At 40.2% G+C, this 16,819-nt stretch overlaps 1 protein-coding gene across 1 annotated transcript; it reads left to right on the forward strand.

The window, feature by feature from the left end:
* Window positions 1-12,566: 12,566 nt before the first annotated feature.
* Window positions 12,567-14,348, forward strand: GPRIN2 (G protein regulated inducer of neurite outgrowth 2). The gene has a single exon (XM_068197245.1). It carries the CDS (start codon window positions 12,567-12,569, stop codon window positions 14,346-14,348), a length of 1,782 nt encoding a protein of 593 aa, XP_068053346.1.
* Window positions 14,349-16,819: the final 2,471 nt, after the last annotated feature.

Genomic DNA, 16,819 nt, shown 5'->3' on the forward strand with positions numbered 1-16,819 from the left:
CTTTCTGTTAGGGCATTGACAAAGGGTAAATTTGAGGTAGCTTTTAACCACTGCAGATGAGCAGAGGTATTTGCTTGTACCAGTGAGATACTGTTACACCTGACTGCAGGCACTTTATTTCTGAGCAGAACTGCAACAAAATCCTGTTTCTTCTCCAGTGGACTCTTCTGGAGGTTAGAGAGACTAAATTGCTCATTCCTTTGCCCTGGAGTTAATGTTTTTAGGTGAGGATGGAGTGTACTTCACTCTTGTCCCTTGTATTTGAGTATTGTAAGCTGTTACACATTTTGCAGGAGAATGCAGCCTAGGAATGATGCTTTCCAAGGCTAGGGACTTGAAAGAGACCTGTTAATGGTATTTGTTCTGCAAGTGTTTTTTCCAATTAATCAGAAAAGAAATCTTATTTTTGTTATCATATCAATATTTTTGTTGCAGTAAGTATCTTTGGCAGGTGTGTGTGATAATTCATTGCTTCTAGTCTCAAGCCCTTTTGGTCTAAGAGCAACAGTACAGCAGGAATAATAGGCTGCAAGTGATGTTGCACTTTGCTTTCCTTGTCAGCCTTGAACTCTTTTTTTTTTTTTTTTTTCCTTAAATCATTTTCCATGGCCATGAGCCACACTATAGGGACTGCAGGCACTGGCCTTTTAGTTAATTCTTGCAGCTTCGTTGTACAGAACTAAGAGGTTTTTAACTGGTGTAAGCAGTAAAGCTGTATGCATACACAACATCTCTCTGGGATATTAAGATTCTGGAAGATATGAATTAAACAAACTTTGAATAGCCTTTTTTCTTTTTTTTTTTTTTTCTGGGGAGATTGGGGACAGTGTTTCAGTTGTGAGAGAGAAATCTTTTCTGTAAAAGCAAAATGAGGAGGAGAATGAAATAAGTGGTGGAGTACAGTGGTCAGGAATATCTGCATGAGGGATACAATGAGAAGGCAGTGAACTGAAAGATACTGCTGAGCTTTTCTCTGGTTAACGTAATTTGATGCAATATCTCCTATGGATGCCTTATAACAACTGAATTAATCTATAGCTGTGCAGCTCACAGTCCATCTGTATGTTAAGAATGGTCCTTTAGGAGTATTCCCTGATTGTTTGGAAGAAGATAGCCTCTTCCACTTAGAAAAGCTGTTAAAGTTCTTCAGAGTAAAGTTCCACTCTGAGAAAATATCTTCGGCAACAAGAACCACAAATGAATATCACTTTGGGGCTGCTTAGGTAGGTGCACTCAGAGCATGGGAATTGGGTGAGGCCAACTAAATTAAGTTGATATTAGCCAGGTCTTTCTTAGTTTGGTGTGTGAGCATTAAGCATGTGAGTTATAGCTAAGCATTGTTCTGCACCAAAAAAAGCTTCGTAAGAAAGATCACCTTTAAACTGGCCTGTCCCTGTGTGGGGAAGTTCTTACAAAATGATGGCTTGACTTGTGCACAGTGTGGATTAATGCAAAGCAAAGAAAGGAGTGGGAGTCTTTCTCCATCTGCAGAATATTTGCTAATTAAGCTTTAGCAAGGGCACACCTGAGTGTGCAAATGAAGGTTAATGGGATTGAGCAGGTGTAAGACCTTCATTTGACTTGCAGAGCTTTACTCCAGTCAACAGTGCAGAAGACTGACAGAAACCAGTTCATCTGAGCTGAAGTGAAAGCTCCAACTACTTTCCAGCTCAAGCTAAGCAAACCTGACATGGAAATTGGAGAGACGATGAATGCACAAAGCCACCCTAGCTCTCATAAATGGATTTTTTTTTTTAAGAATTTTTAAATTATTGCTTTCTGCAGAGAATCTGCTGGGAAAGTTCCGTGTTTATGACTGAGCAGGGTACTTCAGTACTTCTTGAAACATCAAGGAAAAACATACATCTTAGCAGTTTTATAGCAGTTATAGCAGTTTTATTTGGTTCTCAAGGGCCTCCAAACTGTGAAAGGGGTGGAGTGATTTTCTTGATTTAGTAAAAACAGAGGTTCTAATGGATTGGAAAGAAACTTTTGGAGTCACTGTCTCTTTCGTGTAGAATATGGGGATCACCTTTGTGCTTCCTTTCCAAAGTCATTCCTGTCTCAGTAAAAGGTACTAAGGTTTCAGTAAAACATACAGGTTCCACTAATCAATTAAAAGTGGTTCAGTATTGCAAAATGGCCACACATATCAGCGTCTCAGGTTGAGAAGGTACATGACTTTCATTGGCACTGACAGATAAAAGCATGTATTTATGAAAATAATAATTTAAAAAGTCTTTTTTGGAGGGACCTTGCGAATTCATCTATTCCAATGTCCTGCTCAAAGCAGGGATAGCTATGAGGTCAGACCAGATTTCTTAGGATTCTGTCTGCGAGGGTCTTGAATATGGTCAAACCAATGTTTGAAAAGCAAAGAATTCCTGTAGCAGAGCCTTTAGTCTTTATAATCAGTATTTTGTTGCTCATTAACCGCAGATGCCTGAAGAGTTATTCTCTAGTTGTCCGTGTCACACAGGTGGGATCTTCCTTGACCTGAATGATGACAGGAACTGAATTGTCTTGTGGTTCTTGAGTTGTTTCAAATTTATACTCCAAAATTTTTTGATTCTGACATTATTGCATATTAATAAAGAAGTGGAGACTTGTGCAGCTTGGTTTATGATTGAGATTAACCAAGAGGAGGGCCAATTTCTTTGTTTACATAGAGTAGGGTGTAAACATTATTTGTAGGGGAACACCTTCACATACTTGGATTTGACAAAGTATTTGCAAACTTTATTCTGCTGCTTTGGACTGTTACTTTACTCTGTCTTGGTTTTTTTCTCCTTATGGTCTCTGGTGCCAAGCCTTGGGAGGCAGGGGCTCTCCTTTAGCCAAGCTCTAATGTTTTTCTTCTCAGTCTTGAGAGAGTAGGAAAGTTCTCCCTTTCATCCCTTTCACCCCTTATCTGAAAACTATAGATAATAGTTCCCCACACATGTCTGATTTGACCACAGATGAATTGGGACAGTTGCTTTTCTGAGAGACAGAAATTGCACTTTGACATAATGTTTTTTTACGACAAAACACCAAATTTGAAATGAAAACTTCCTCTTCCCATATTCCTTGTTTAATAGTTTCAAAGCTACCTCATACTACAATGGCAACTTTTAATGCTATGAAGCACAATTAGCTAGTCCTCTTTTTAGTTCTTTTCAATACTCAGCCCCTTGGGTAGAGGTTGCCAGCTCTTTTCCAGCTTAAGGATATATAAAAGACAGCTTGCAGTGTGAACTGGAGTCTTAAATTAGTCACAGAATCTCTTTTTCATGAGAAATTCACCATAGTAAATAAAAGACTGCAAGTGCATGTGGCACTGCAAGACAATATGGTCTGCAGTTGTGACAGCTCTGCTTAGAAAGTTTAATGAAGCTGCCTATAATAATTACTCATTGCTACTTAATATACCATGCATATACAATATACATGTTGTCAGCATGCATATTGTATAGAGAGTATATACATACAACACCTAATTTGAGAAACTCTGCTGAGTGTGTGTATTTGAAATCCTTGAGATTACTTATGCTCACAGTGCTGGGAAATTGCAGGGAGTACTTTAAACATATGCTTCTGAAGCACAGAGAGTGTCTGACCTTTACTGGTAAGGTGAGTTTTCTGCAAGTGCAACAAGAACTTCCTGTAGAGATGCTCTATTTGTTTCTTCCAATCCAAATATTCCAAAAGAAGGGCCAGAACACATTATCTTCAGCATCTTATATTTAATATCTTTTATTCTAGGATTTGAGAGTGCTCTGCAATCATGAATTAAGCCTTTAAATACCTACATCAGGGGCTTCTGCATCTAATCTGTGAGTCACAGATGAGTAAACTGAGTCACAAAGGGAATTACTTGCTCAAGGTCATACACTATGTCAGTGGGCACAGACAGAATTAGAAAGCAATAGTTTCCTCTTTCAAATTACTGAGCAATTGTTTTTTAAGTTCTGGAAGTCAGTTTTCTGTCAGTCCACAATGTCAAAATCAGTCTTTTCTCTGCCACCACTGAGAGCAGTCCAAGGTTTTCCATACAGTTCATAAATGCTGTTTATTAAATAAAGAATTGAAGGGGATTTTGTGGCCCTTGTATAGTGTTCAGTCACAGGGGGAAACAAGGGAACAATCAAGAAAGATAATTTTCTAGGTTTGGCTAGGTTAGTTGCCAGGTTTTTTAGGTAGGAAAGAGATTCAACTATCACGCGTTGAAGAATAATGAGCTATCTTTAATTGTTTTGGTGAGGCATCCTTCAGTCTAACTGTGTAAATCTATTATCTTTATCCTAATGGAGTTGTTTGGAGACCTCCAGATTGCTATTACTGTTGTTTGTATCACCAGCATTCCTGTTTGATGCTGCTGTAGGGATTGCCATCCTTCAATTAAGGATGAACGTGAACATGAACAGCTTCTGTACTTGCGGCTATGTTTGTATATCCAGTATTTTTAAGGCAGATTTGAGCTTCCTTTGTCTGCCACTGCAGCTGGTTGTAAAGCTTTTATCTCTGTTGGCACAACACTGAGGCAAGGGAGTGAGTTTTCTGGGGAGGCTGGGCATGTTAGGCTCAGCTCTGTGCTTTTCTGCCTCCTTGCAGCCAGCACAGAGCACACACATGGACTGGGCACCCTCTGACACAGGCTGGGACACAGCTTCAGCTGTCACAAGTGTGTCCAGCTGGCAGGGAGGGGTGTCCCACTGCCCTCACACTCAGAAGTGCAGTGCCATTAAAGCTGGGATGTCCATAGGGCAGGGGGGGTAAGCCGAGTTTGTACCTTCCCTCTAATTGTCGTTGTTTAGCTTTCAAGCAAACAGCAAAAATTATTATTTGAATATTTTCTACTAAAACACATGAATTTGCAAGTAGATATTCTAATCACTTAGCCAGTTTGGGTGGAGTTTGTTGGATGTACAAACTGCAGGCCTCCAGTGCAGGTTGCACTGTTATCCAGCTGTACTCTGAGATTGGAAGGAGGCTGTAAGAGAGCTTCTGTTTTTTTGTATGATTTTTAAGTTCATGCTGCTGCCCAGGAAGCTGTGATACACACAGTTGGCAGGCTTGGGCCTCTGACAGGCAGAGGCTTAGTAAGCAAAGCTATGGCCATGTGTTTTTGCAGAGTTCCAGGTCAGTGGGGTTGCTTTGAAGCTGGTCTGCTCAGGGCTGAAGAGTGGGTACAAAAGTGAAGCTCTGAAGAGCTTGAGTTGTTCAACACCAGACCAATTCTGTCTCCTCCAAGCTGGAACATGTGAAGGAATAGAATTTGATCCCCTGCTATGAAGAGGAAAAGGCTCACTAGTGTCTGTCTCTGAAATAAAACCAAATGTGGATAGCCCACTGCATATTTTCTACATTAAAGATGAATTCCTAAAGAAACTATCAAATATTTTTGTCACAGGACATCTGCAATACCAGTGGATATCAGTAGCCATCAATTCTTAGCAGCATAATCCTGGCATCTGAATTAACAGTGTCATTTTGCTTAATTTTTTTCTGCTTAAGTCAGAAAGACAATGATATTAATATACCACTTCTTTAGCCATGCAGTATTCACTGTAAGCATGATTCTAGGTCAATGTTGCCTGCTGTCATTATATTTGATTTTTTTTAAAGCCCCAGCTGGTGAAAACAGCTGATTACATGACCGTGTCATCATATTTAATTTGTAATTAAAGTTTTAAATCTTCTGACTGAAGAGATGAGCTTTAAAGAAGTGAGCTGTCAAACAGTAAAAGTGAGCATCAAATATGCCTGTACAATAGCTCATATTTTAGCTCTGTTGGGTATACTGTAGGGTAGTTTGTATGCTGAGGCAGATTTCCACATGGAGATACAGTGGGAGTAATGTTTTGCTCATAAAATTCTGCTAAAAAAAGATGACGTCCAAGTGATTTTTGAAGTTGTTTCTGGGAGAGGTGATTAAATAAAAAAGGTGGCAAAGAAGATACCACATGTTGCAGTAGTAAATCATGTGGTGGTGTCAGGACAATGTCCCAACACATGCATCCCTTGTGACAGAGTGCATCTCTCTCTGGTTGCCCAATGATATATTTACAGCCGTGTGAATTGTCCTTCCTGGGAATTCCACTGAAGGTGTCATTGGAATTGTCTGCTTTGGTTCATCCCTATCAGGCTCCTCTCTCATGGCACTTTCATTTTAGCCTTTTTCATCTTTAGAATTCAGGGTTTTCAGCCTTGCTCAGGCTCTGGGCTGTCCCTGGTCCTTACAAGTGAATGCTGACCTTCCTGCCTGGCTCTTCTAAGCTGCTGGGATAACTGTGGCCAGTGGCCTTGTCGTTCCACACTGAGGTGAATGCATGGGCAAATGATGGAATCTATTCATTTTCTGATGTGGCAACTCATTTGTTATCTCCTGCTGAGGCCAGGGCACCCGTGGCACCCTCAGCATTTGGGGGAAGAGGTCTCTGCTGTGGTTTTCAGGAAGGAGAGAGCCGAGGCTCTCAGGGTACACTCAGGGTAAAGGGGACTCTTCACTCTGAGTCTTGTCACCAGTCACTGCAGATACCTGCCCAATGTGCTCAGCACACAAGGTGGGCAAGAAACAGAAATCTTTCAGGAAAGCCTGTCAGCCAAAGCGGTGATTAGCAGAAACTGACGAGGCTGTGACCAGTGGCCTTGTAAGGGCATCAGCCACAAGGCCTCTGCTTTGGCAGTGCTGAGCACTGAGGGTCACAGCTCTCCTGCTCTCATGTTTTCTAGCCTGCCAAGTGTACGCCCCCTCCCCCTCGTGAATTATGGTCCCAGTGACAGTCCCACTGTCCCCAGTGCTTCTTGCAGTGCAGAACTGGACAACAAGCCCATTCCTTTGCATACAAAGTGTGCACTTGTCAGTTGTGTCTGTTGGTATCTCTAGATGCCCAAGCCAGTCTGTCCTGTAGATCTGGCTGATACTTGGAAATACTTAGGATGATAGAAAACATTTACAAAAAGGCATTAACAAATTAAACTGAAAAGGCATGGTTTGTTTATAATGCTAATCCAAAATGGAAAGCCTACAGAAAGATGATGGATTAAAGGTTAAGTGATTGGGGTCTCAACCTGAATCTTTATTAATCTAGCTGACAAAATTTAGGGAAATTATTTTTTGTATTGAAAGAATTTAGAGAATTTTTTTATGTTCCCTGACAAGTGATACCTTTTCCCCTACTGTAACTCCTCTGCTTATTCCTTTCACTTACACCTCATCAAAATAAAATAACAATTAAAAACAGCAACAAAACTCCTAATCCCAGACACTTGAATCTCTAAGCTTTTTACCATGGCTAATCCTGTTTTGCCAGTGCCTCTTGAGTGGTTTGACTCCCCCCCAATATAAATGTAAGTGATTACTGTTAATGAACTATTTCCTTCAGTAGTAGTAGTAGTTAGGGAGAGGCCATCAGGTCTCATAATGCTATCATGCCAATCTTTGTCTAAAGCAAAACAGATCTTTCTTATCTTGTGCAAGTAGTTTTCCATGCGGGCAAGCAAGGACAATTTTTAGACATAAGCACACTCTCATTTTTTTTTATTTTGATGGTATAAGTTTCTTTAAAATTAGTACAGCTCTAAAAGAAATGAATGTCATATTAGATGATGTTCCTTTTTATGTTATTTTGCCACATTAACCATGTATCTTGGAAGTTTAATCATGGATTGCAGTAAGGAAGCCACATTGCTTATAAAATACCAGGCCTGTAGAGAGCCCAGTGTCAATATACTGAATTGCTTCTGGTACCTGAGGGAGCTTGGCTGTTTGGGCAGAAATGCAGGTTCCTGTATGTGCTGTCTTGTGCCCCAGGTAGGGGTCAGCAGTGTTTATGTCTAAGTGACTGCTGCCCCTTAGGATCAAATGAAAGTTCCATCATTTTAGTTATAAACTGCTCTTAACTTTCAAATTTATAACCATGGTGTTTGTAATAAGATTAAATAAAGCTAAGAACCCTCTATCTAGCAGCCTTCTATTCAAGTATATTCCTTAAATTAATTTAAATGACACTATTCTTGTATAAAATATAATTGTGATTTGTTTTGAGTTTGGTGTTGTTGCAGAAATTCTGTGTTTGCTTTGTGGAGCTGATTATTGCGCAGCAGGGACAGAATGATGCAAATGAAGGAGCGAATTCAGGACAAAGACCTTGCAACCCCCTAACACTTCTCAGAAGGTGTCTTCTCTGAAAGGGCTAGTGCTGCCATGGTGGGTCCTGGTCAGCATCCAAAAATAACAGTCATCATCCAAAAATGTTGGTATGGATCAGATTGCTTAGCTTTTCCAAATTCCACATTTGTATATTAGTGCTCTCACTCCTGAAACTGGCTTTAATTTTATAACTTATTTTGCAGTCAGATGCTGATTTTGAAAACATAAAATTAAGAATTTTTTTTGTTGTTGTTGTGTAATCAGCCAAGTGAAGATGGGTGAAACAACTGCAGTCATTATTACAAATCATCTTGACTTGTGGGTTGACCATTGGAATTATATAAAGAAAAAGTTAGCATGGAAAATTTAGAGAAGTCTCTGGCATTGCATGCATCTTTCTAGTAAATAGTATTAAATTTCTCTGACTCTTCCCAAATTCTGTGGCTAAATTGTGTTGTTGAATGTGTCAGGTGATTCTCACTGCTTCACTGTCTGTTAACTTGCTATATTAGCAAAGTACTAAATGAGGGTTCTTAAAAAAGAGGGAAAAGGACTTTTTATGTGGGCAGGTAGGACAAGGGGGAACAGTTTCAAACTAAAAGATGAGAGTGCTATCAAAATTTCAATTAAAGTACATGTGTGGAATTGAAAAATACTGAAGAATTTTAGAATCATAGTTAATTTACAGTGAATGTCTTTCAATTTATATTATACATTATATTTAATATTTTGAGACTAAATTTACCAGTGCATTAAATAGGTCAAAACTTTAATCATAAGTCATAGCAAAATACACATTTGTTGCTTTAAAGTAGTTCAGTGGAATTAGTGAAAGCAGCCTAGATCCCCTCATAAGCTATCTGAAGCTAAGCCAAAAATAGTGGATGTTAATTCCATTTCTATCCTAATCCTTTCTCTGCTTGTCTAACAATTTTCTATATATTCATAGTAGAGTAACTGCCTCAAAAATTCATACTTTCTTATTTGTGTATTTAGGTGTGAATTTCCTTTGGTGTGAATTTCAGGTGTGAATTTCCTTTCAAATCAAAATCTTTCAGACAGACTCAGAACTTAAATACTTTTGAGTAAAATTCCTTTCCTATAAATTATATTTTTGCATTTTAAAAATGAGAGTTAAACCAAGCAGTCTGCTCTGCCCAGCACACACAAAGGAAGTTGGTTTGGGTGCCTGTGTACCCACAAAATCACTGTGTTTCTATCCATGTTTCATGTGGGTAATCCATTCCTGATTAGCAGATTCACAAAATGCAAAGGTGTTGCGTGGCTGTGACATAGAAGAGGTTCCATATTTGAGGTTGGATTTTTAAAGAGTTTGGCGCCTCGTTTTCCATACATGACCCAGCCCCTCGCTGGCAGAGGTGTCGGAAGGGTCATCCAGACCTTTCTGCTTCCCAGCCTTTCCCAGAAGCCATGGGCTGGACCCCAGGCTTGGTGGGAGGTCTGGCACCTCAGGAGGTGTGTGTGCAGTGTTGGGCCTCTTCTCAGGGGATTTTTGTGCACCCTGAGCAATCAGTGCCAGCAGTGCATGTGTGAAATGCAGAGTTTGGGAGGGCCCAAGGCCGTAGGAGAATTGTTACAATTATGCTAGTGTGGAACACTGGTCTGTCTGAGCAACAGTGTTGAGATGCTGTTGGGAGTAGCTGGTTAGAATATTCTACATGTACATGTGTAGTATATGTCACATCGGCCCATGTTCGGTCATGATTTCACCTGCAGTGGGGCAAAAATAAATTTCTTCAGAGTTTTCTTTGGAGCTTTCCTTGCCAGCATCGCCCTGGGTGTTGCTTTCAGTGATGTCGATGTGTTTGGTCTGTTTCATCCATCTGAATGTGTTGTGTGTGAGGTGACAAATCAGTTTCAAATGCATCCCTATTTTCAGTTGCAGAGGCTTCTGCAGTAATGTCCATTGCTATATAAAGAAAGCAAATAGAGCTTTGGTTTCTGTGTACCTGTATGTATTTGAACGCTATAAACTTTGTAAGAGAGCACTTCAAACTTCCCACAGCCTTGTATCATTTGTAACAGGATATGTTTGAAGCTTCCTTTCACCTGAGTCTCAATATTTGTGCTTGAGGATTTCCATTAGTAAGTGTTGTTTCATCCAGGTGTGTGTGAGAGCCTTTGCAGGTGTTATCTTTTAAAGAGATTAAATGTAAGGTTTTCACCTTGTAGGCAGCTATTGCTCTGGTGTTTAATCCTCTTGACTCCTTTGAACCCTGTGTGGCAGACTATACTCATGCAGAAGGGACTGCAGGAGAGGTAACATGTATGAAAGATGGGAATTCACCTTTTTTCTGCATACAGTCCAAATTGGAGCAAACTCAGTGCTAGAGGATATTGCTGCTGGTCACAAGTCCCTGATACACAACCCACAATGAGAATTTTTGTAAGAATGTGATTGCAAATATTTTTTTAATGTTGTCATGCTCAATTTAATTTCATGATGGAAAACAGCCAACACAAGTGGATTTCAGGTGATGGGAAAATTGCAGCCTGTTAGCCTGCCGACATTAACAATGAAAATGGAATTAATTACAAGCCTGATAGGTGCCTGGATGAGCTGTAGAGCTCTTGGCTGGCAGAGGGAGCAAAGGGCATGTTCTTATCTGTTACATTGGTACGTGACTCTTGAAGCCTGTAAATATCACTTTAAAAGGATCACATATGAGAGTGTTGAATGTGAGCCCTTGCAGCCTCTGTGTCCTTGATGGTAAGAGTGAACTTCCCTGTTACATTTGCAGAGTGCTTTTGTTCACCATGTGTATGTACCTTTCCTGTTCCACACATTCATTTTTATTTTATTGATATAGTGCACAAGAAATTGTGCAGGTTTCTGTCAGAGACCTGCTAAGGAGGCAGAGTGCATAGAATATATCTGAGGGAAAGTTATCTAAAATGAGAAAATCTGGCTTTCACTCTCTACATCTGCACAACAAAATATCTGGTAGTACTTGGCCTGGAAGCAATGCACAAATACTCTAGATCTTTCTGTTCAACACAGTGAGTTCTTGTAGAAAAGACATATATATATTTGTGTGGGTAGATATAGCTATATATGAGCATATTAAAGTTACTTTAGTTGTACAAATGTTGCAACACCTGTGTGACACCAAGGCAATATGTGTAGTCAATCAGTGGAAGATTTGATTCAATCAGCAAAAATGGATCTCTAAATCTGGTGAGATTCAAAATCTTCAATCACAACTCCCCTTAGATGTGAAACTGCTAACATAAATGTTAGTAACGTATAGGGCACTGCACCAACTGGTAGAAACAAGGGTTTTCTAAAAATAGAAATGACTGAGTGCACTATAAAAAAGAACAGAAGAACTGCAAGACTTTGGCTAAAGATTTTCTTGTTTCATTTTTACCCTGCCTCTGGTGTCATGAATTTGCACCTTCTACAGCCAGCATGAACTTGTGGATTTGCAAAGGTGAGCTGCCTGAGAGCCCAGAGCACGCACCCTTAACAGAGGCAGTGCTGAGTTGCAGATGCTCCTTACAGAGAGAGAGGAATTTCACCTCCAGCCTTTCCTTGGATCCCTCTTTGCAGCCACCTCCTGTGGTGCCAGAGGTGAGGACAAACTGGAGTGCTGCCCAGCATTATTTGTTCTGAGAGCACTGGCAGTGATCCCACACTGGCTTGGTAGAGGTAATTTCCTTGGGTTTCATGTCATCTCTGTCACAGGGGGTCAAAACAACTTTGTCCATACCTGCTGTACACTTGTGTGGGCTCGGGGAAAACTGTGGACTAAAAGAGTGATCTTCTTGTAACATGAAATATCAAGAAGCTTGTTAGGAAAGCTATGGGTAAAAGGGAGAACTTGTTCAGGTTTTGCAGCTTCAAGGTTTAAAAGCTCCATCAGTGACTGGATAACTTGTGAAATGATGATGTCAAGAGACTAAAAACGAAACTTTTTTTTTTGTTTGTTTTGACAATATGGTTAATATCATTGGCTTAATGGCCACCGTGGTGAAAAGCTATCTAGTTTGAAAATATTTCTGTCTTTGCTTAAGGTACATGACATCTCTGGATGTCCCAAAAATGGCTGCAGTGAATTTGGGGAGATGATACTTGGTAATCTTGAGATAGTTATTGTTAAAAGGCAGAAACCAAAGAGGGTTTTTTTCCTCTTGTGTTTTATGAATTGGAAAAAAAAACACCAGAATTTTAAAAAATCCTGTATCTAATTTAGGGAAAAACTCTTTGGGGAAAGTGAAAACAGAATCTGACTGGTCTGAGTACACTTAGACTAGAGTACTGTGCTTTTTAGAAAGTACTTGTGAACTGTGAAAGGCAAGAAGCCCAAGCAGAAGGCCAGTAGAGATTATAGTTTCCAGTACATTTATTTCCTACTTAAATTGTGTCTTTTTCTTTTCCACCATTTCTTACAGATCTCTCTTTTTTGCCATGTCATCTGACAGCCACCAGCTCCACACCCATTGCTATCAGGACTCACTAAGTTCTACTTGTCCCAGTCTCTTGAATGTCAACAGTCATCCCCTATCCAAGAGCTCCTCAAATCTGGCCTGTATTGGGCACTCGAGGAGTTTAGAGGAAAGGCAAAACAAACAGGAGCTGAAGAAAAGCCATAGTAGCACCATCTGCCATATCCTGGAAAACAGGAGTGATGCAAGGAGTGTGCAGAGTCCTGGATGGTCCTCCTCACAGCCTGGGATGATGGGACTTGGATCAGAGGTGCAAACCATAAATGACCAGTCAGCCAATGACCATTCAGAGGGAAGAACTAAGTATACAAACCATGTTCTTGTCACTGAACAGTCCTTCACTTCCTGGGGAGTGGGGGACACTAGGATGTGTGTGAAGAGCAGCACTGCTGAGAATGTTTCTTCAGCCTGCTTTGTGCACCAGCAAGACATGTGTAAAATGGAAGAATCAGGAAATGCCCTTCAGAGAAGCCACTCAGACCTAACCTGCAGCTGCAAACAGCAGACTTATGTCACTCACATGGAAACCAGTGCTACTCACTCCAGCCTAAGCTCTTCTGGCTGCAGGCATGGTCCACCAGTGGCTAGGATGTCTGTCCAAATGGAGAGATATGGATCAGAAACAAATCAAAATAGGTCTCACTATCAAAACCTTGTGACTCATCTTCCGGTCCTACCTACGGACCAACAAGTACCCACAAATACCTTTGACAGTGGCAGTATTCCACGTAACACTACTGTTTACACAGATCCTGGCACATTTCACGCTGCTGTTCTAGGACCCCACGTGCCTGGAAACGGTTTCCCAAACAGGACAACATTCAGTCAAGCCCCTGGGATTATTCATGGTGGTCTGACTTATGGTAATATTCCGAACTCTGTGTACTCCCCCATGGCAATGACGGTTCACAACAACTCAGCAGGGCCCTGCAGTCTGAGGCAGGACACCTTGAAGGCAGACGCCACCATCCCAGCCTATTGCCACTCCTTGCCCATCCCATCCATCCAGCTCGTGCCAAGGTTGGTGTGCTCTGTCAGTGAGACAGGAAACGAGCAGGCAGTACCTGGCTACTTTCATTCCTTTTCTGCTTCAGACATTCTGACATATCCTAAGCTGGTGTCTTCAGTAAGTGAATCAGGCCTGGATGCCAAGAAAATCCTGAAGTGCTGTAACGTTCCTGGAGAACAACAGCAACCTGCTCCGCAGGAGAGAGCTCCTCCAGAAGCCAAGGCTGCCCGTGTTGCTCTGAGCAGCCAGCAAGGTGCAGATATGGTAGTGACAACTAAGGATATGTGGACTATGACCTCTATGAATGACATAACCAAAGGCCTGAAACCAGCTCTGGAATGCAAAGATGCCGAGGTACAAACTCTTCCAACCATGGAATGCAAATCAGTGGCAACAAGCCCAGCAGCTGCAGCAGAAGGTCACTCTCATGTGTTCCCAGAGGTGAACCTGGAGCAAGGCTTGGAGGCCCCCAAATCTCCAGTTCGTGAAGTGAGATGGGATGATGAAGGAATGACATGGGAAGTGTATGGGGCATCTGTGGATCCAGAAGTCCTCGGGGTAGCCATTCAAAAACATCTCGAGTTTCAAATAGAACAGTTCCAGACAGAGCCTGCTGAGAAAAGTAATAAGGAGCCACCCCCTGAAAAAACTGGGAAAAAAAGGCCTTTCAGAACAATGATGCATTCCCTGAGATATCCAAGCTGTTGTGCTCGCTCCAGTACTGTAGTGGAGTGAGCACAACTGTAGACTGTAGATAGCTCTGCTGCTTTTAAACTGTACATAAATGCTGACTCTTAAGTGTTAACACAGTATATGTGGAGAGCCCACATCAGGATGAGTGGGAAAAGTTCAGTGATCATCAAATATACATTAAAGCAAGAAGTCCATGGCTGGACCATATAACAGAAAACATAAGATTATACTTAAATAATGCCATCCAAATGCTCTTGACTGTATTTAATGTAGCACTGATTCCTCCTATGTTAGTTTTAAACTGTATTGTAAGGAACGGGACTTCTTTTTTAATGATACATTTTTTTGAAATAATGATAACATTTTCTGTATTTTAATAATTTAAGGTTAGAAAACAAAGTTTAAAAATTATGCTTTAATCAAAGTTCTTCGCTTTCAATCACATTCACTTAAATTGTTTTGGCAGTTGTTTTGCTGTTAATTTAATAATCCTGAATATAAGCCCACTTTAACTGTAGACAAAATAACAAACTAGTGTAATGTTCTATGACAAAGAATTGTAACTTGTTTCTACATAACTGTGAAGTAATTTTAGTGTTGCTAGTCTGAATTCTTCCCTTAGCAAGCTCATGTACAGTTGGAGGACACTCCATCAACTTTCCAATTAGTTTGTATTTATGATGAATTTCAGTCTACATATCCAGAACTTATGTTTACCAAGTGATTGACACAAATGTACAGTGTTACCAAAGATGACTGATGTAATGTGAATTACTTACCGAATGCTTGTTTTAGAGACCTGAAATGGAAGCTGTTCAGATTAGTCTATGGCACCACCATACCCTACAACTCACAAGCAGTTTTGGTTTGTTTATATTAAAAGTAATTTCCAGTGAGTTCTTTTTATGTGCATCTATCCTGAGCAGTGGTTGTTTGGCTCTTGCATAAGCCATGGGGGACAGTTTGCACATAACCTTTGCCTGTCTTGTGTTCCCTCTCTGGTCTGACGTCAGGCGTCTGCTGAAAGTGAGACCTTGTGTCTTCCCCAAAGGACAGTCCTAAGGTTATTCTGAGTGCCTTGGTCATTTGGGCAGCTTAAAGATTTATTTTTTCTAGAAACAACTTCACAAACAAATTTTCAGTGAGAAACCTGTTACAGTGTAATGCAGCCATTGCAGGGCCTGTTTGAGGTAAAACATTTGTCAAGGAAGCTGAGAATACTATTTCTAATGTCATATGTGCCTTTGGTGAATGCCTGAGATTCTTGGGGAAATGACACATGCAATATTTTTTTTTTTTTAATGAGAGAGAAGAGAAACATTCATTTCTGTCTCAAAGGAAAATTTGCAGTTTCTGAGAACTTACTGCTGTAGAATTGCTGACTTCTCTTTAAATGTGTGTGATTGTGCTTTGTTGGTTTGGTTTGGTTTTTTTCCAGAAAGTTAGTAGACTGACGCCATAATGTTCACCTGACATTTGCATATCAAGAGGAACCCCTGGTGATTAGGACAGCTTTAAACTTTCATCTATAAAATCCTTAAATGTAGAACCTCCTAGCTGGAATGTCCTGTGATGCAGTAATTTAATGATGTACAGTAGTTCAAGATCAAATTTTCACTCCTGGGCAAAGTGGGATTTAACAAGCTGGCTCCTGTGAAATTCACCTTGCATTCAGGAGGCTTCATTCAGACCCTCAGGCCTCAAAGAGGTCTGAGCTCAAAATGAGTTTTATACAAACCAAGTGTGAAGCCACTGGATTATAATGCCTTACTCGGGATGCCTCTAGCTGTGAGCATCTAAGTTCTGCTAATGATTCTGAATGTTAAAACTGCTTTTATTGAAACTTTAATAGGAGTAAGGAAGTAATGAGAAACTAAATAAAATTACTCTGCTGTTATTTAGTTTAGCTAAGCAGTTTCTATACAGGCTTATTTTATGGTCCAGAATATTGAACATTGATTTTTTTTTCTTTTCTTCAAACATTACACTTTGAGAATTTTAAGCACTATAGTGGTCTAAAACCTTGTGATGTCTGTTAGCTTGTCCTCAGATGTACAGGAGAATTAAAGATTTGAAGAGTGAAACTAAAGTTTTAAAAGAGAAAGAGTACCTTCCTCCCACAGCCATTGTAATCCATACTTTATTTGACATGTGGAAAAACTGTATTCTCCTTCCCACCCCTGCCATTCCAAGCACCTCTCCAAAATAAAGCCTCCAGCTGTAGGAAGATGATATAATAAGACCAGTATCAAACTGGTCAGAAAGAGTTTGCAGAAGGGATTGGAATAATACAGCAAAATCCCTTTAATTCTTTGTATGTTTTTCTATAAAACCTGGAACAATTCTTATATTTGATACAGTTCTGGTGTCAATTACTTATGGTTTATGCATTGGTATGACTACAGTCCTAAATATGATTATCATTCCTGAATGAGAAAAATAAATTACAAGTAAAGGCAAAAGATAGCAATGGTTTGCAAGTTCAGAAAAACAGATACTCACTCATTACAGGC

Source organism: Anomalospiza imberbis, chromosome 8 (assembly GCF_031753505.1).
Source record: "Anomalospiza imberbis isolate Cuckoo-Finch-1a 21T00152 chromosome 8, ASM3175350v1, whole genome shotgun sequence".
Classification (NCBI taxonomy): domain Eukaryota; kingdom Metazoa; phylum Chordata; class Aves; order Passeriformes; family Viduidae; genus Anomalospiza; species Anomalospiza imberbis.

Excerpts from the sequence above, each read along its gene's own strand:
- GPRIN2 (XM_068197245.1), top strand. The coding sequence starts at position 12,567 with ATGTCATCTGACAGCCACCAGCTCCACACCCATTGCTATCAGGACTCA.